This window comes from Hippocampus bargibanti, linkage group LG15 (assembly GCF_051943395.1).
Source record: "Hippocampus bargibanti isolate YZ-2025 linkage group LG15, ASM5194339v1, whole genome shotgun sequence".
In the NCBI taxonomy this organism is placed as follows: Eukaryota; Metazoa; Chordata; class Actinopteri; order Syngnathiformes; family Syngnathidae; genus Hippocampus; species Hippocampus bargibanti.
Window position 1 is genome coordinate 4,138,433 of NC_142748.1, and position 19,248 is coordinate 4,157,680.

Here is a 19,248-nt window from a genome sequence, read left to right on the forward strand (position 1 = left end):
GATGTTTATCATCAATCACTGTTTTGGTTCCAATTTCTTCACAACAAAGCCTGGCCCAATGAATGCATCAAATAATTTTCCTTTGCTTTTTAACAAGAACACTAGTTCTGTTATTATCTGTTATTAAGTGGTTTTACATTTAAGGTGTGGACTATAGAATTAATTGCATTGTAAACACAGAGTGCAACTCGAACATGATGCTTTTAAATTTGATTAAGCATGCATTAATTTGTCATTTAAAGTGATTCATTTAATCCAGAATATGTTTAAGAATATTGATATCATTCAACAATCTGGTCCATCATTGAGGGATGAGAAACAAATTAAAATCGTTTTAGTTTGGACAAAGGTGACAGTCAAACAATTTTGGTCATATAGATAATGGACATTTTTTAAAGGCTAAATATTAACACAATGCAGCACCTTGCAACAAATAAACACACAAATAATGAAAAAACGAATAATGAAATAACTAAATCACAAAATAAGTAAATAAATAACAAACCAAATAAACATAAAATCAAATAAATAAACAAACACTTTCGCGTAATCGTTGTTAAATAAACAAACAATTAAATAAACACTGAACCAAATAAATAAATAAATAAACACTGAACCAAATAAATAAACACCAAACCAAATAAATGAACTAACAAATATATCCATAAACACTGAACCAAATACAGATATAAATAAATAAACACTGAACCAAACAAATAAATAAACACCAAACTAAATGAATGAACACCAAACCAAATAAATGAACAAACAAATGCATAAATAAACACTGAACCAAATAAATAATTAAAGTAAATAGATAAATACATAAATAAATAAACACCTATCCAAATAAATAAATAAATAAATAAATAAACACCAATTAAATAAAACCAAACTAAAAAGAGAACAAACAAACAAATCAACACTGAACCACATAAATAAAAATAAATAAATAAATAAATAAATAAATAAAAAAAAAAATAAAAAGTAGATATTTTTTGGGGGGAGCATAGAAGACGGCAGGTGTAAAGATAAGCAATCACGATACTTATTTTGGCTTGGCGACAACTTTGTTTCTTTTCAGGAACAGCTGGTTAATGCACTTCAACAGCCCTGAACAATTAGCCCAATGGAATGCGGTGATTTGGAGCCTATCCCAGCTCGGCTGATGCAAACCAAGAACCTGGAAAAAACATAGGACTGGTTTGCAGCGGCACTCTGGGGGGGAAAAAAAGTAAGCAATTGTTTAAAAAAAAGTTTCAGAGAGTTAAAAAAAACATGGGTTACTCCAGTGGGCAGCTTTTCATGTTATTAGATTACGGGGTGCATCAAAGGGTTAAGTGCCACTCCCTTATTAAAGAGAATTACACTTTGCGGTTTTAAAACAATCACGAAGCTTCAACTTTCGCCCGGTGAACTTCACGCGAACACTAAATAGTATTTACAGTACAATACTTTGGTTGTAATATCAACATTTGAGCAATTATTTGAACAGAAATGGCCGCCAACCATGGAATTAAGTCATGTAAACAGCACCTGGCCATATATTCTTGACCATCGATTGTGTATATGTTAGTTTAACCGAAGACGACTGCGAAACTAAAGGAAACAAATGTGGCGGCGGCTTAAAATATTTTTAACCTGATGCAACCTCAAGCGAAAATAGAAATGACTTTCGGCACACCGATTCCCGCCATGTGACTGCTTCGTCTGGGCCTTCCCTACATTCCGAGAGCGAGGATCATCTTTTCAAGATATCTTATCAAGGCTGACAACTGACATCAACTAGCATCTAAAATACCCAAAACACAGAGTAGGATATTTTTAGTCAAATGAAAAACACCAATAAAAATGACTTCAAGTGTCCCAAAACGACTTCAAAATGACCTCAGAGATGCAGAGTTTCAGAAGGTCCCGCCCCCTTGTTCGTGATGTCACGCCAGGACGTCTTGCCTTGCTCTAGAATCAAAACAATGGCTTCAGATTCGCAGAAGATGCTTTCTTATTACTCATCCAGTTATGAATATGATTCAAATAGTTCTGAAGAGGAAAGCATAAATGTTTGCGATCGATTAAAGAAGTCCTTCCGTGTCATTTTGAGGCATCTGGACGGAAATGTAGCACCCAGAAAATGCAGAAGATTGCGCCAAAGCTCCGTTGGAAATGTGCTGATTTGTCTGCTGGGAATTCGTGTCAACTAGTATCAAATAGTAGTCTTGGTGCAACACACAATGATTCACCATTGTGTTATTCATGTTTTCCTTGTAATTTTGACATCAACACGAATACATGAAGTTTTCAGACCAAACAAAGTAGCCAAAATGCATTGTGTGTCGCTTTCTCGGTAAGGGGCGTTCCTGACGTGACGTCACGTCAGGAATTGTCACCAACTCAAAAACAAGACTTCCTGAATATTCAGTCTTAAAACATAAAATATAGCTATATGCGGTGGAATCTTTGTAAAATACGCTCAGTAGAAGTCATTTGAAGTGATTTTACAAATTATGGACACAACTTGCCTGGAGGTGTCGGTTGTCCTTTAAAGGCTTAAACCCCATGTGTTTACAGATAACATGCATTTGGCTGCACTTCTATTTGAGCTTAAAGGAAGCCAAGAGAGGATTGATTGTATTCATAGATAAAGACAAGGAAACGACTAGTGAATGGTTGACCCAAAAAAGAAATAAATAAAAAGAAACGTGACACTGATGGGAAGGTCACCCATTTTTTTATGTAAACATTAGTCCTTGTACATGTTTGCATTGTAATATAAACAGACTACCCGCAATAAAGTCTATTTATCACTCGATGACACACCGCTGTCGTCTTAAGATAAGGTGTGTTGCAGAAATAACACTTCACGTAATAAACATACCATCCGAACAAGCATTTTCATTAAAACGGTGACATGGCCGTACATACAGTACACATTTGTTCCGGTTTAAAAACGAAACCAAAAACAAAACATGTTTGAGATTTGTTCTTATCACAAGGCGAATTATTGGAATTTTTTTGTTCGGGAAAGGGAGTGCTCGGAGTCGCGTCTATTTGTGTCTACTTGATGAATGGACCAATTAGAATGTGTTCCCTTGACTTGAATTAGGTTTTCGCAAGCGACTGTGAAAAGTTACACAACTGCAAAAGCACTCAGGCGTTGACCTCTCGGTTATTTCCGTTTTTTAAATTTATTTATGTGGAAAAAAATTGCAGCCAAACGAGTTTCGGTAAGGTGACCTACATTTGTATGCTTGTAGCTAACTAGCAACACAACAACAAAAGTAACAACAATGTCGCAGGAAATATAAAATAAAAATTGAAATTTGGCAGCATGAATATGCCAGCACTGTTTTTGATCGGGAGGAATGTCAGTGCCATTTGACTGTCATCTGGGATGATTCAGCTTTTGGATGGATGCATTGCTTGAGAAGCCCGCGATGAGAAGAAAGGAGCGTCAGCGCAGAGCGCTGATGCGTATGTGGAACTGTCGCGGCTTGGAATTGAAGCGGATTAACGTGGCACAGGAGATGTGAGACAATTTCTTTTTGTCAATGTATGCGACAGCTTCGTGTTTGGTTTCAACATTTAGCTTGTAGCAGACGTGCACATTTGACCATGACGTCCCTGATCCACTGGTGTAAAGGACGCTTTGAGCTGCTACATGCAATAAAGAGGGCACAGAAAGTGCTTATGATGCAATTAGATGTAGTTTTTTTTTGTTATTTTAGCTTCAAGATGGTGCCGCGAGAGTGACTGCCTTTTCAGCAGCTCCTGTTTTGTTTTTCTACTTCTTTCTTTCCTTTCCTCTTCTTTTCATAACTGCTGCTGTGAAATGTAAATTTCTCCACTGCGAGGCTAATATAGGCTAATCCAATCCAGTATGTATTCAATTTGTTTGTTGATATCCACAAACCAGAACAAGGTATCGCTTGTGCCTGTTCATTCATTCATTCATTAGTCCGTTCATTAGTCCGTTCATCCGTCCGTCCGTCCGTCCATTCGCTCGTTCGCTCCGTTCGCTTGCTCGCTTGTTCGCTCTGTTCGCTCGCTCGCTTGTTCGTTCGTTTGTTTACTTTTTGTTTATTTACTTATATTTGGTGGCACAAAATTCATGCCAGTCTGTGCCATTTTTGAAACTGAGAATTATACAGTACTTCATGGTTTGTGATTGATGTGAAGGGGCCTTTTAGTATATTTCATCATTTGTTATTCTTAATAATGAATGACATTGATTGAAATACAGCGATAAGGATTCTTTAAAAATAACTATCAAACCTGTTTTTGATATTATTTTTCACTCCCTTCTTCAACATTCCTAATAAATCAATATGTACCATCATATTGTCCCTTTTTATGTTAATAACAACAACAAAAACTCACCAACTATTCTGATTTGTTACATGAACACAAAAAGCAAAGCGTGTCCATCCTCTGAGACGCTCCTGCTTTTCCGCCAGAGAGATTGATAAATCTCCTTTGGAACAATCAATAAAGGACTTGGACCGCTTCACAACTGCATTTTTCTGACCTCACCTTCAGTTCAGCAGAGTTAAAATGTCATTTAACCAGAGTCCTGATTCTGTTTAAGTAATCGCTGGGGGGGGATACGCTCAACGGACTCAGTTGCGCTCTTGTACTGGCAATCACGAGAGGACAGATGTTCCGACGTGTGGGGGTTATCCACGCAAGAGTGCATCATGGGTAAATAGATGTCATCCATGTTTGGTAGCACAAACACTTTCTGGAAAAGGAAACAACGGCGGCGTTAAGAGGCATATAGAAATACGAATTGTAGTGCGTTGTATTTTTATACCTGGAACTCATCTTGTAGTTTCTTTTCAATCCACTCAGTCACATTACATAACGTCACCTCCCTCTCGCCGAGTTTGGGCCGGACGCCCAGATCAAGCTTGGGTGGAACGCAGAAGCTATACCTGCAGGGGACAAATGAATAATTAGAACACATGCCTCACAAAAGCAACCAAAAAAATGCTATCGTGTTTTTAAACAAGACATATTTTCATTCAATGCAGAGTTTGATTCCGACTCGTGCGGAGTTTGCATGCTCTCCCCGTGCTTGCGTGGCTTTTCTCCAGGTACTTCAATTTCCTCCCAAAGGCTGACTGAACACTCAAAATTATCCCTTGGGGCGCAAATGGGTGTTCATCTATGTGTCCCCTGTGATTGGCTGGCAACAGGTTCAGGGTGTACCTCACCTATAGCTCCTTGTGAGATATAATCTCTTTTCATCATTCTCTTCCTGGATATCACTCATTCATTCGATTCAGTGTTTTACTTATGTCTCACCATATCCTGTCAGTAGGGGGTGGCGGGATATTGACAACCAGGGTCCCTGATAGCTCTTGAACCTCCACTGTGAGCAACAGGGGCGTGTTTGACATCTTTTCAAACTTCTTCTTAATGAATTCATTCTCCGTTGCCTTCTGGAAATATTTGGATTTAGTGATTTTGTCCACAAATCTTAAAATCTTCCTTCCAGTCTTTCCGCCCCCTGTCCTGTAAGATATGATTAAGAGAGGGGGTATAGTATATTAGTAGTGTGGACAAATGTAGCACTTTGGAAGCTCTGATCAAAAATAAAGAGGGCAGTGTGAAGGTTATATTAAATTGGTTAAGTTTATGTTGAAGTTGCACTCTGTCCTGGTGCATCCTATTTGCATGTACCCATCCGTTGCTGATGACGGGCTCTTTTCCCCAGGGGGGCCCTGAGTTTCAGCTTGTAGAAATTCTTCCTCATCTGATGAACCGGCACTGGAGGACTCCTCGTCGCTGTCCGCCAGCACACTTAGAATCGGTCTGCAGCTAGAAAAGGCAAGGAAAAAAAAAACTGTGGAGGATGTCAAACTCAGCCTGGATTTTTCATCCATGTTGGTAGCTTGTGTGACAATGTGTTTTATGCTATATCAGTACAGATTACAACCGATTGGTGTTTGTGAGTTGAAGCAATCCTATAATAATAATACATTTCATTACAAGTGCCATTCAAAACTCTCAAGCCCACTTTACAGTCATAGGATCGGTTTAGTCGGCCAGATAACTAGCTAGCCGGCCAGATAGCTAATATATAGCTAATAGAAAGCTGCTGTGAAATGTAAATTTCTCCACTGCGAGACTAATAAAGGCAAATCCAATCCAATCCAATCCAATCCAATAGATAGCCAATAGATTGCCAGCTAGAAAACTAGTTATATAACGAATAGATAGCCCGCCAGATAGCTAGCTAGCCGGCCAGTTAGCTAATAGATAGCAAATAGATAGCTAATGGAAAGCTAAGCGATAGCCAACAGATAGCCAGCTACACAACTAGCTATATAACTAATAGATAGCCAGCCAGATAGATAGCTAGCCGGCCAAATATCAAGAGGAAATGGAACCTATTAGGTATGTCAATAAAATGTACAGTAATAACGAACTGTGATTGTCCAGGTTCGGTCAACCATTCCGCATCTTGTTCGCCCTCTTTTCCCAGTTTGGAGAAGTTGATTTTGGTCTGCAGGGTCATCTGCAAGGTGCCATTGTAGGCCAGCTGCAGTTCCACCCACAGGCCTGCGAAATGAGTAGCACATTTTCACAGTTGCTTATTGTATATGCACCCCTTTAAAAAAACTCTTAAATGCATGCAGAATTTCAATGCATTGGGGGGGAAATAATTAATGAAGTAAATTAACTAATTCTCCCAGACAGGCAAAGACGTCCACTCCAGGGCCAGGGTTTTTGTCATTGTAACTCGAATTCTAGGACCCATAGAATATTGACTTTTAGGACTGCATAAACATGCTGTGCAGCGTAAGAAACCTTAGACTTTCTTCTTTTATCAAAAAAAGTTAATTCCTAAATGATATGGGTCTGGAGTTATATGAACTTGAAATGTGGGCGGCTGTACAAAAAACAATGCAATACATTTATTGGTTAATATAGCGCTTTAACAAGAGCTGAAGCAGTAACAAAGCGGCAACATGGAAAAAAGAAAATGCTGCTCCCTTGTGGACAAGAAAAAACATTGCCAGATGCCATGGCCAGCGCTTTATCAGCACCCAAGCATGAATAAACAAAACCAGAACAAATTCGGGAATGGCGCTCTCGGCCATATTTTCGAGTTAAAAATCAAATTAAAAAAAATGAAAATTTAGGCAAAAAATATCTCATGCAGGACTCTGGTGGGTACAAACACACCACAATAAAACTCACACCAACCTAGTTAACTTTCACAGTTAACCCCCAAAAGGTTTTTGATTGATGTGAGCAGCATCGTGTATATCATTTTTTAGTTTATTTTATTTGGCTTTTACAACACCACCGATGCTGTGTTATTTATTTACTCACCTCTGTTGTTGACCTCTGGTTGCGAGGTAGATATGATTTTTGGGATGGAACAGCCCATATCCAGCTCGGTCAGGGTCAATTCATTCATAAAGTAAGGCAACTATCATACGAGATATGACAAAAATTTGTGTTTGTATACTGTCCGAACATTGACATCGACAACAACATATTCCGACATTAGAATACTTTGATTTTGCTGAGCTTCTTCTGTATCTTGTTGGAAACCACATCAGCCCAGTACTTCTCTCTTAAGAAGTCCCAAAAGATTCGCCCAATCAAAGCGTTCACCCATAAAGTCGAACTCCTCCTAGAGTAATCCACCAGATTACAGGTGCACTGTGGAAGTAGAAAATCTAGTGACTCTGGGCAAGCATATCAAAGTGTCCCGCATCGGCGCTCCGCTTCAATTTCAGCATGACTTACGTTTCCTTTGAGGCTGGGGCTGGTTTGTGTACTACAGACTCCAGGGCTGGAAAGCGGGAGTAAGTCTTCCGTAGTGAGAAGGCGAGACATGTAGGAAGGGTAGTCAAGCAGTGAAATACCCCCGGTGGTGCTGCTACAGGAGGAGGTCTGACTGCTGAGAGTAACTGTAGGCACGGAGGGGCCGTCGTCTTCACCGATGCCTGCTCTGATGGAGCTTTTGCTCGCTGGGTTATCGCTTTGGTCGCTGATAGCCTGCGACAGTACTGGGTCACCTGCAGGGAAATGGATATTTTATGTAGTTAGCAAAAAAAATAACAGTTGTGGCATGTGTAGTGAAGTGTAGGGAGGTGGCCAGGCCTTACTGTGATATTTTTGCTTTAAAAACAAAATAAAACAAACAACAATAATAACATTAAAATATGTATTTGGCACTTGCTGATGGAAGTTGAAACTATCACAGAACAAACATCATTTTAGCCGTCCATTACTTTAGTTCACTGATTGAAAGCATCTCAAGCATTGAGAAGCCCAAGTAGGCAGCCGTCAGCAAGTGCCTTGCTTTTTTATCTGGAGGTGCCGATAAAGTGCTGGTCAGACCTTTGGCAATGTTTTTCCCTTCAATGAAGGGGAAAAATTTGGATTTTGTCCATTTTAGCGCTTTGCTACAGCTTCGGTTGTTGATAATGTGCTGTATAAATCAATATGTATGTATTGACTCGTATTTTGGACCGCCACCCTCATTTCAAGCTCACATAACTCCAGACTCAAAAAATTTAGGAATTACAGTAAAGTCTCGTTATATCGATATCGGATATATCGATAGTCCCGGTTATATCGATACTATTTCTATGCACGCACGGAGAAAATTACATGCAAACAGGGTCGGATATATCGATAGTCCCGGTTATATCGATATTTTTTCGGACTCCCTTGAATATCGATATAACGAGACTTTACTGTACCTCGTTTTTTTTTCTGATGAAAGAAGACAGTCTCAGGTTGCTAACACTGTATTTAATGTTTATGTAGTCTTTAAACTGACCGCGATAAGAAGAAAGGAGCGCCGATGCAGATGAACTGTTGCAGCTTGGAATTGAAGCGGATTTACATGAGACAAAAGATGCCTATTTTCATCAATGGATGCTACAGCTTCTTGTTTGCTTTCAACATTTAGCTTCTAGCAGATGCCCATTTCACCATGACGTCCCTGATCAACTGGTGAAAAGGACGTTTTGATCCTCTCCTCTTTCATCGAGAACTGCTTCATACAACAAATAGTTTTTTTTTGTTTATTTTGACTCTAAGGTGGCGCTACGATAGTGGCTGCCTTCACAGAAGCTTCTGTATTTTGTTGTTTTACTTCTTTCTTTCCTTTCCTCTTCCTTACATAACTTTGCTATTGTGAAATGTAATTTTCTCCCCTGCGAGACAAATAACGGATAATCCAATCATTATTGTAGTAAAGACTCTGGTACATTGGATTCAGTGTTTGGACTCCTTATGGGTCACAAATTAATCTTAAAAAAAGACTTAAAAATGAATGAGTAATACAACAGTCATTTCTTCTGGACTGATTAAAAACATTTTAAGTTGTTCTTATCTACAAGAGGTAAACCAATCTTGTGTGGTTGTGCATCAAACGTTCTTGCGGTGCTCCACAGGGGTCCGTCTTAAGGCTCCTTCTTTTTGCATCAGAATCAGAATCAGAATCATCTTTATTGCCAAGTATGTAGAACACACAAGGAATTTGTTTCCGGTAGAACACGCTGCACTAGTATCGTCGTCAAAAAAACTCTACATTCTACAGAATCCTTCATTTTGAAATGAACCTGTCATGTCATTTCATTCTGAACTAGAAATTATCTTCCATGTATTTGGCTCCTCATATCTTGACAACAACTGTATTATATAACTACACGAAGCTACTCTTGAGACAAAGTAACACAAACACTACTGTTGTTTCCTGATGTCTATGTATGAGATCTGTAATGTTCTCACAAATAGGATTAACTTTGACATGCAAAGAACTGGAGCATGTAATCCATAATATCCACATTCACCCCACATACACACACATTCTCTGTATCAATGCTTTATCCAGAAGCCTTGTCATCACTAATGCATCATCTATGATTCTCCTACCCGGTCTAGGCACACATCTGGCAGACCTTGGCTTGTCCCGTTCTTTTTCTCGCTCTGCGTCCGAGGATGCTCGCAAGAAATGATGAAACCACTCTTCCTTTTCTCTCCCCGTACGGCCAAAGAGGTAAAGAGTTGTGGCTGGGTCACCGGTGGACTCTGGCAAATGTCGAAATGAGCTAGCGGGTGTGGTTTTTAGCTGCTCCTCCATTTCCAGAGTCTCCAACGAATGTCGTCCAAACTCCTCTTGGGAGTTTACTTCACTGGCCAGCTGGATGCAAATTGGATATTTGGGGTTCCATAGTCGCTTACGGGCCAACACAGATGGCAGCAAGAATACCTTTGAGGGACACAAACATTTTATTTAGCCATTCAGTGGTCAGAAGTGATTACTTTCATCCATTTTTGAACATGTTGATGTCACATATACCAGTCAATGGAAGGATGTAAAATAAATTTGAAGGTCATGCTAACATGCTAACATATTTCGTCGTTCTCCAAGACAACCCAATTGGCCCGAGATGAATTACTAAACACCCGCAACATCTGTTGAATTGAACGCTGTCATTCCCAGATGCACGCTTTTGCATTCTGTTTTTTGAGTAAAATGGCTATTGGAGTAATCAAATTGAATCAAACCAAACCAAATCAAATCATAACATTATGTTATGTTAGGTTACATTTCATTACATTCAAATATATTCAATTACATTACATTAAATTAAATAGCAAAGGGTATTTGAATCCCTCTAGCGATTCATAAAATATATAAAAAAATCATTTTTATACACAAATTGTTGAAATAGGACACCTACTTTGCTTTTTTCCAGCTGGTAGGTACGCGTCTTTGTGAATGTAGACTCGTTGATTCTCTCGTCGCATGCAGCCCTGCGGCTGATGTTGGATTGCGGGGTGTCGAGTCTGAGACGGGATCCTTCCAACGTGGCAAATATGGAGTTCGTCTGTGCAGAGTGATACGTCTCTGGGCCGTAATCATGAATCTCATTCATCCAACCCTAGAAAGTAAGATGGCGTACGGCACAGAATTGAGGCGTTTTCAAAAAAAGAACGCAAGTGGGGCATCAGGATAAGCCATTCAATTTTAGTTAGCATATAGCTTAACTCATTCACTGCCATTGAAAATACAGTATGACGTAGAGTGCCATTCCCAAATGTGTTCGGGTTTTTTTTTTTTTTTCCATGCTTGGGTGCCGATAAAGCGCTGGCCATGGCCTCTGGCAATGTTTTTTCTTTTCCACAAGGGGTCAGCATTTCCTTTTTTCCATGTTAGCGCTTTGTTCCAGCATCAGCTGTTGTTCAAGCGCTATATAAATGTATGTATTGCATTGTATTTTGGACAGCGACCCTCATTTCAAGCTCATATGACTCCAGACCCATTTAATTTAGGAATTAATAATTTTTCTGATGAAAGAAGAAAATCTAAGGTTTCTAAAGCTGTATTGAATGTTGATGTAGTCCTAAAACTCAATATTCTGTGGGTCCTGGAATTCAAGTGACAATGACAAAAACCTTGGCACTGGAGTGGACACATTTTGGCACGTCAGGCAGTGAATGAGTTAAATATGTAGTATTTTGATTTTTGAGGATTTTTAAATGTATTTTTTTAATCCAAATAAGTATTTGGGATTGAATATGGAGTCTGAAAAAACAAAATGACATCTATGGGGACGGAATCAGCTTTGAAATAGAGAATTCCACAGCATGTAAAATGATTTTACCTTAATGATATCATGCTCAGTCGAGCAACCTTTGAGAAATCCCTCTCCCAGAAACACTTTGCTTGGAAAAGCTGAATTCAACGACCTGGAGGAGCCCATTCGAATCATCAAGAGTCCAAGCAAGAAACCCATGGCCACCCCGAGAGCTAGGCCGGAGAAATATGGATTCAGAGGTAGCGTAAAATAACCGTAGGAGATGATTGCTACACAGAATAAACTCATGCATGGCGGAGGATTGGTTGGGTGAAGTGGAGATGTCCGACAAGATACAACCGGTGCCTCTTTCCCGAGTTGCTGGTGAGTATCAATGGAATAAATCTGCGTTGCATCTCCTTCTGAATAAAATCCTTGCTCTTCATCGCGGAGATTTTTGAAATGGTGCACTGGACAGGCGCTGCGAGGGCTTTTCATAGCATATCTAACCGATGGCCAGTGGAAAACATCACCATCCGTCCTGCCGCCACTCCTCACTGGAGATTCCGAGACCCCAGGGTCTGTGCTAGCTTCCTGGCATGGAACTCTAGAGATGACCTGGGTAGTCTTGCAAGTGTGTTTGGGGCTACCCGTGCTGTCTTCTCTCCTGATCTTGTTGAACATACTGCTGAACGGCTCATGCACCGCCTCCGAGAGTTTCCTCTTAGTGTCCTCCAGTTCCATTTTAAAGAAACCACCTTTGAGACCATCTCCGTTTGGAGAGAGCGTGCTGGGAGATGGGGGTGCCGTTCGAGAGTCCCCGGCGCTTCGGTGCTTGGGCTGTGTCAGCTGCTTCAACAGGTGAAGGTTGAGGCGCGAGTCCGATTTGGATTGCGACACCTCCGGCTCGGAACGAGAGAGCTCGGTGGAGATTGACTTCACCAGGCTGAGGAGAGGTTTGGACCCGAGGGTGGAACCTTCTCTCAGCTCCAGCTCTGTGGAAAGCGACTTTACTAGAGTGGCAAAGGGTCGATGAGTGGGCGAGGAAGCACCCGGGGAGAGGAATGTGGGGCTAGTGGTGGAGCAATTGCCCAAAGCACCAGGAGATGAGGGTGAAAGCGGGACGTGGAATGCTTGGGACTGCAATCCTTTATCATCATCACTGGAGATGTTCTTCGGACTCGAATGAGACACTGAAGCAAAGCACTCATCGTGATCCAACGAGAAGATAAGCTCACTCTCATCCAAACTGCTCCATTCTCCCTCCGTTCCTGTCAGCTGGATTACAATCCCTCTGGGGAGATGCCGTTTTGTCCCGAGCGAGTTTGGGACAACATCCGATGGAGGTCCATCCTCCTCACATCTGTGCATCCAATTGTTTCCGCCGTCTGCCATTTCGTGACTACATCACACGGACGAGGCACTGAAACAGAAAAATTGCGATTGAACCCCGGAGGTAAAACAAAGAAAAATAAGACAAGGAATAAGAGGAGGTATGCACTCTGTCCTTTTGTGTCATTTGTACAAAAAACAAACAAACTTGCATCCTACCAATTAGGTTTGAGTGTGTGAACATGACTGGCGCTCAGAAATGTGGATTCGCCTTGTGCGCTTGAGTCGAGTGAGTGAAGCGCTGCCAAGTCAGCGCCTCTCCCAAAGCCGTTGCTCCACATCTGAGTGTGTTTTGGAGACAGGCAAAAAATAGACCAGACACTCAAGCCCAAATGTTAAATAAATAAGTGAAAGTGTGACAGCTTTTCTATCGTGACGAAATGACCTCTAATATCTTTTAGACTTTGTTATGTAACCTAGGGTTGAAAAGTGCAAGCTGCAAAGAACACTGAAGAAACTAAATCAGTCATGATCATACAACCCAAGAGCTCTAATCACTATTGCCAAACAGGCTGAGCATGGACTTTCATTTTCATAGCCTCATCTCTTCATAAAACCTTCTTCGAACCAATCAGATTTATGTAATGATATTACAGGTCTACGTGGCACGATCTCAACCAATTCCACAGCAGATGGTGCTGGATTGTGACTAATCTGCTCGCACCCAAAATGCACGGCGGAGAGATAAAACCTCAGAGAGTCACACATGCACACATGAGTACTTCGTCATAGATTTTCACATTGGGTGGGAGGTGTTAAGGGGTGAGGGGGGCATCAGAAGGATGTGTTCACATTTGTTCTGATGAGCATGCTAAGAATGGCATGACTATCTAATGGCAAATTCATTTTGCGTGGATTCCGGTGATATTTTATTCAGGGATTGACGGGTTGCAGAAGATATAGTACCAATGTACTTAGCAATTATTAACCCATTCACTGCCAGATTATGTGCAAAATTGTGTCCACTTCGGTGCCAAGGTTTTTGTCATTTTCACTGAAGTTGCAGGACCCACAGAATAGTAAATTGGATTGGATTAGATTAGCCCTCATTAGTCTCGCAGTGGAGAAATGTACATTTTACAGCAGCAAAGTGTTGAAAGTAAGAGGAAAGGAAGAAGTAGAAAACAAATTACAGAAGCTGCTGTAAAGGCAGCTACTCTCGCGGTGCCATTTTGAAGTAAAAACTACAAAAAAGTAACAACATAATGTGACACTACACAAAAAAACAGACAGTCAGTCAAGCACTTTCTGCACCCTATTTGTTGCATGAAGCAGTTCTAGATGAAAGAGGAGAGGATCAAAGCATCCTTTTCACCTGTGGATCAGGGAAGTCATGGTGAAATATGCACATCTGCTACAAGCTAAGTTTTGAAAGCGAAAACGAAGATGTTGCATCCATTGATGAGAAGAGATTGTCTGACATCTCTTATTCCACATAAATCCGCTTCAATTCCAAGCGGCGGCGGTTCCTCATATGCATACTGCCCCCTCATTGAAGGGAAAAACATTGCCAGAGGTCTGACAAGTGCTTTATCGTCACCCCCAGTAAAAAAAAAAAAAAAAAAAACAAATCCGAACAAATTCGGAAATGGCGCTCTACGGCATATCTTCAAATCCTGAATACATTTGGGGATGGCAGTGAATGAGTTAAGGTAAACCTTAATAAACGTCAACAGATTGTGAACAGATTTGTGTTGCTGTTATTATAAATACAAACTGCCGTAGTCAATCACAACCGCCATTTTAGTCGTTGGGGTAAAGTTAGGGTTCACCTCATCAGACAGTCGCAATCTCTGATTAACATGAATTCAGGGCTTAGCTGTGAAATCTGACAAATCACACTGGCGTGGCTTTTCGATAAGCCAACATTTGGCAGTGTGATTTTCCAAGCTAGCTCATCTCTGCGAAACCAAAGTCACGTAGCTTGCGGTGGGACAGACTTTGCGCGGGGCAAGGGAGGTCACGAAACGGTTTGATGATGAATCGAGATTAAGATGTTGGTTTGTTTAGTTTGTTATGCGCTCTTAATCAGTTATCAATACAATGCAAATATGGCGTTTTAAATGAAAACAGCCTTAAATGCACTTTTCCCCCCTGTTTAAAATGTAAAACTTGAACTGTGATGACAACCATGAAATATGAAAAAATTGAAGCAGTGCATCGATTTCAAAGCTTTCATGACATTAGTTGCAACGGATGACAACAATATGCAAAAAAAAAAAGATTAAATCATACTAAGTCGACCATTCAACCTTAACTCTGGATTATGTTGTACTTGTTTGCTGTACCAAGAGATGATCTGCAAAACAAAGACATGCAGAAGTATGCACGGAGTTTACTCACCCGTCTGTTCATGCTCGGCGCAGGGGGGATCATCGTGGAACGGCCACGGCGGTCTTCACATAAATCCATCTTTCAATTTGCGTGCGCAAGGACACCGACGGGCTAAGGAGGAGCTTGCGTGAACACACACTCCTCCATCATCTCTCTCGGTGTGGTTCTCATGCACTCTGACACATGCACGACACCTCCTTCTTGAAGCCAACTGCCTGTATCCAGATGTGTCATGGCCGGCCGAGAATCGCAGCTCGCCAACTGATTATAAAAAGCGTGACCGCTTGGCATGATAATCCAGATTTAGAGTCGGGCAAGCCCCAGCAGACGTGTTTGTACAAACTCACCCATCTGATGCACGCGTATAGGATTCTCTATCAGTTTATATGAAGCGATACCGTTTCACTTCCTACCCCAGATACCGTCGGGATACTGGTCATCCATCGATTCACCACCAATAACAACCAATTTAATTTCACCTAACACCCTAAATTTTGCGAGGAGTCAGTTGATGTCAAACTGTTTTCCCATCAGGACAATTGGTGGAGATCAGGTTTCATATACAAACATGGTGAAGCAGCCTTTGGGTGTTCTGCTGCATGGAAATGGAATAACCTGGCAAATGAGAGTCAATCATTCATTCATGAATATATTCGGCAATTGAAAATATGACGTAGAGCGCCATTCCCGAATGTTTTCGGGTTTAGTTTCTTCATGCATGGGGGCAGATAAAGCGCTGGCAATATTTTTCTCTTCCACGAGCCTTTTGTTCATGTTAGCGCTTTGTTCCAGCTTTAGCTGTTGCGAAGGCGCTATATAAACCTATATGTATGTATTACATTGTATTTTGGACTGCAGCCCTTATTTAAAGATCATATAACTCCAGCCCCATATAATTTTGGAATTAACTATTTTTTTCTGATGAAAGCCGATAAAGCGCTAGTCAGACCTCTGGCAATGTTTTTCCCTCCTATGATGCATTTGACTTTTATACTGCCACCCCCACTTGCACCTTATATTACTCCAGACCCATATGATTTAGGAATTAACTCTTTTTTTCCTGTGAAAGAAGAGAATCAAAGGTTTCTAGGACTGTATTGAATGTTTATGTAGTCCTAAAACTCAATAATATGTGGGTCCTGGAATTTAAGTGACAATGACAAAAACCCTGGCACGGGAGTGGACACATTTTTTTGCATGTCTGGCTGTGAATGAGTTAAGAATGTAACCCGGGACTATATTTAGAGCAATGGCATGTGGTTGTGCGATAATTTCTGTGGGATTACTTTCAGATTGGTGACGCAATAATGTGTGGAGGTTAAAAGTGTGAGGTATATAAGGCGGTGAGTAATACCAGATGATGTGTGTATGCAGGCCACACACACACACACACACACGCACACGCACACGCACACACGCACACACACACATACATTGCCATCTGTTGTCATGTGTTACAAAAATAGCCCGACCAGAAGCTTCCCAAGTGAGTGAAAGCTCAGCTGAGTACTGGTGTTGCTCAACTTTTCGATCCAGAATGACCACTAGCCACTAAAACCCAATTTGATTTTTTTTGTCCATCCTCTGGTGCTTGGATCATGTTAAAAGTCACTTTTAGTCCTTGAATTAGAGTCAAGGCGTAACAACAGATGGAAGCTTTTCCGGACCACTTGATGGAATTCCACCCGGTGCACGGCACCAACGTGCAACTGGACTACTCTGCGACCCAAGCCACACGGGTGGAAAGCTTTGCTAACGGGGTGTGTTTCAGCAAACATCCCTTAAAACCCGGGGAGATTTTCCTCATCGAGATTGAGGACAAGGAACTGGGCTGGTGCGGCCATCTCCGGATCGGCCTGACCGCTAGGGACCCCAGAGGATTGCGGGTGGTTCCGGAATACTCCATCCCGGACTTGACGGATCTGGGTGACAGCTGGGTGTTCGCTATCACTCGCAACCACAACAAGGTTACAGAGGAGGTTGAAGTCGGGGAAGATGGTCATCAGCTTCGAGAAGAACCAGAGGCGGGTCAAAGACTGGGTCGAGGGGAGGCTGAAAATAACGACGACGCCACCTGCAAACCCAAAACCTTTTTCACAGACTCTCATTTGCATATCGAGAACGTTCTGATCCCCAGAGACAAACTGGTCGGACGCTGTCGACCTGGCCGTTTCAGTCACATTCTAGATGACTTGTACAAGACCAACACTTTGCCACCGACTGCCAGACGCAGCCGGATCGGAGTTCTGTATGTACCGAAAGATCCCGGTCGAGGGGACATGCATATTGTCATCAATGGGGAGGACATGGGTGCGTCCGCCAAAGGCATACCCACTACAGATCCTCTTTATGCTGTCGTGGATGTATTTGCTGCTACTAAGTGTGTTAGGATTGTGCAGGTGGAGTATGGATGTGAGTATACAACCTCCGATTTTTATCCTAATCATCGATGAAAAGGTTTATTCGTTCGTCATCTGTACTTCTTTGAAGGTGTCGGACGTTTCACTCCTCATCCGAAGAGTTTCGTCAGTGAACTAATGTTGTGCTGGTAACTCTGGCCCTATAAGTATCCCTAAAGGACAAAGGTCCTCTGCACTGATAGGTCCCTGCTCGAAGGTTGGGGGAGCAGTAGACTACTCCCTGAAGGTAATCTGAATACTTATTTTGTTCTGTCTGATTACCTCTCATGTATTATACCTGGCTCTGATTGCCCCAGTAGCTCTGGTATCACCTAAGTAATCAGATTAGATTCAGGGAGTAGTCTACTTCTCCCCGAACCTTAGAGAAGGGAACCATCAGAGCAGAGGTCTGGCACCGCCACCTCTGCCCATTAGGGATATATATATAGGGCCAGAGTTACCAGCATAATTTTAGTTCGTTGATGAAGCTCTTTAGATGAGAAACGAAACGTTACGACACCTTCAAAGAAGTACAGATGACGGATGAAGAAACCTTTTCATCGATGGACCACTCCTGTATGACTCACAGCCTACACACATGTTTATCCTAATCAGTATTTTCTTAAACTATCCACTTTTCAGTCTCATCCTTGCAGACGTTGTGCAGGAAGTCCATCCAAAAGCACATTGTCCACAGAATGGCCATTGACTGGTTGGAGCTACCAGAAGCACTCAAGCACTTTTGCAAATACGAATGAGAACTGAAAAATACGTCACGGCAGGAGCTGATTTACGAGGATGATGTCAACGGAACTGGGATTTGTTTGTCGTCAACCCTGTTTTATGGTGAAGCACCGATGTAAGAAGGATTTGGAAACTCGACAAAAGAAACTATACATGTTATCGACCATTCTGCAAATAAATACATAATTAAATACTGCAGGGTGTCATGATAGAGAAGCAAAAAAGAATAATATTGATTACGTAAACTGAAATAAAGTCCAAGTCTGAAGTCCAAGATGGCACCTGAGTAGGCAGCCATCAGCACTGCTATGCTTTTTTTGTTTCAAACTATTTTCTCATTTTGTTTATATTGTGTTCTTTTGACTTCAAGATGGCGCCGCGAGAGTTGCTGCCTTTCCAGCAGCTCCTATATTTTGTTTTTCTACATCTTTTTTTTCTACATCTTCCATAACTTTGCTGCTGTGAAATGTACATTTCTCCACTGCAAGACTATTAATCGCTAATCCAATCAAGATAATATGTGTTGTTTGGTGTCATGACAAACTTAAATTTTAAATAATGCAAGTTTTCAACAAATGTACCAAAAGGGCAATATGGGAGTTTTGAAATAAAAAGAGTACAAACTGTCGTTTGGCTCACTTTGTAGGTGATCTGGAAAGAAACAAAACTGCACTGCATAATAGTGAGTGTGATTATTATGGAGTATAACAAGATTACAATTTGTGCTTGTCTACACTATTTAAAAACAACCAGAGCCATTTTTTTTTGCAATTCTATAGTGATTTAAAGTTAGTTTTTAACCGAGAAGTCGCATTCACTGTGTC

The 19,248-nt window shown here is 41.2% G+C and overlaps 2 protein-coding genes across 10 annotated transcripts in view; one reads left to right on the forward strand and one right to left on the reverse strand.

The window, feature by feature from the left end:
• Window positions 1-15,666, reverse strand: part of tex2l (testis expressed 2, like) — a 35,532-nt gene extending 19,866 nt beyond the window's left edge. The window contains exons 1-14 of one of the 9 annotated variants that reach the window (XR_016117296.1): window positions 15,291-15,666; window positions 11,643-12,978; window positions 10,719-10,919; window positions 9,907-10,243; window positions 7,765-8,036; window positions 7,528-7,677; window positions 7,342-7,441; window positions 6,432-6,564; window positions 5,683-5,820; window positions 5,305-5,514; window positions 4,811-4,931; window positions 1,888-4,738; window positions 1,685-1,792; window positions 1,049-1,183 (exon numbers count right to left, since the gene is read on the reverse strand). Coding sequence is in view for 1 of the 9 variants with exons in the window: in XM_089014761.1 (XP_088870887.1) it covers window positions 4,559-4,738; window positions 4,811-4,931; window positions 5,305-5,514; window positions 5,683-5,820; window positions 6,432-6,564; window positions 7,342-7,441; window positions 7,528-7,677; window positions 7,765-8,036; window positions 9,907-10,243; window positions 10,719-10,919; window positions 11,643-12,950 (3,150 nt within the window). In the remaining 8 variants the exon portion in view is untranslated. Of the gene's footprint in view, window positions 1-1,006; window positions 4,739-4,810; window positions 4,932-5,304; window positions 5,515-5,682; window positions 5,821-6,431; window positions 6,565-7,341; window positions 7,442-7,527; window positions 7,678-7,764; window positions 8,037-9,906; window positions 10,244-10,718; window positions 10,920-11,642; window positions 12,979-13,106; window positions 13,230-15,290 lie in introns of those variants that run through there. The other 8 variants (XR_016117295.1, XR_016117291.1, XR_016117294.1 and 5 more) reach the window with 8 other exon arrangements.
• A 793-nt stretch (window positions 15,667-16,459) lies between these two features.
• Window positions 16,460-19,052, forward strand: neurl2 (neuralized E3 ubiquitin protein ligase 2). The gene is made up of 2 exons (XM_089015515.1): window positions 16,460-17,693; window positions 18,323-19,052. Exons 1-2 carry the CDS (start codon window positions 16,931-16,933, stop codon window positions 18,436-18,438), a joined length of 879 nt encoding a protein of 292 aa, XP_088871641.1. The 5' UTR covers window positions 16,460-16,930; the 3' UTR covers window positions 18,439-19,052.
• Window positions 19,053-19,248: the final 196 nt, after the last annotated feature.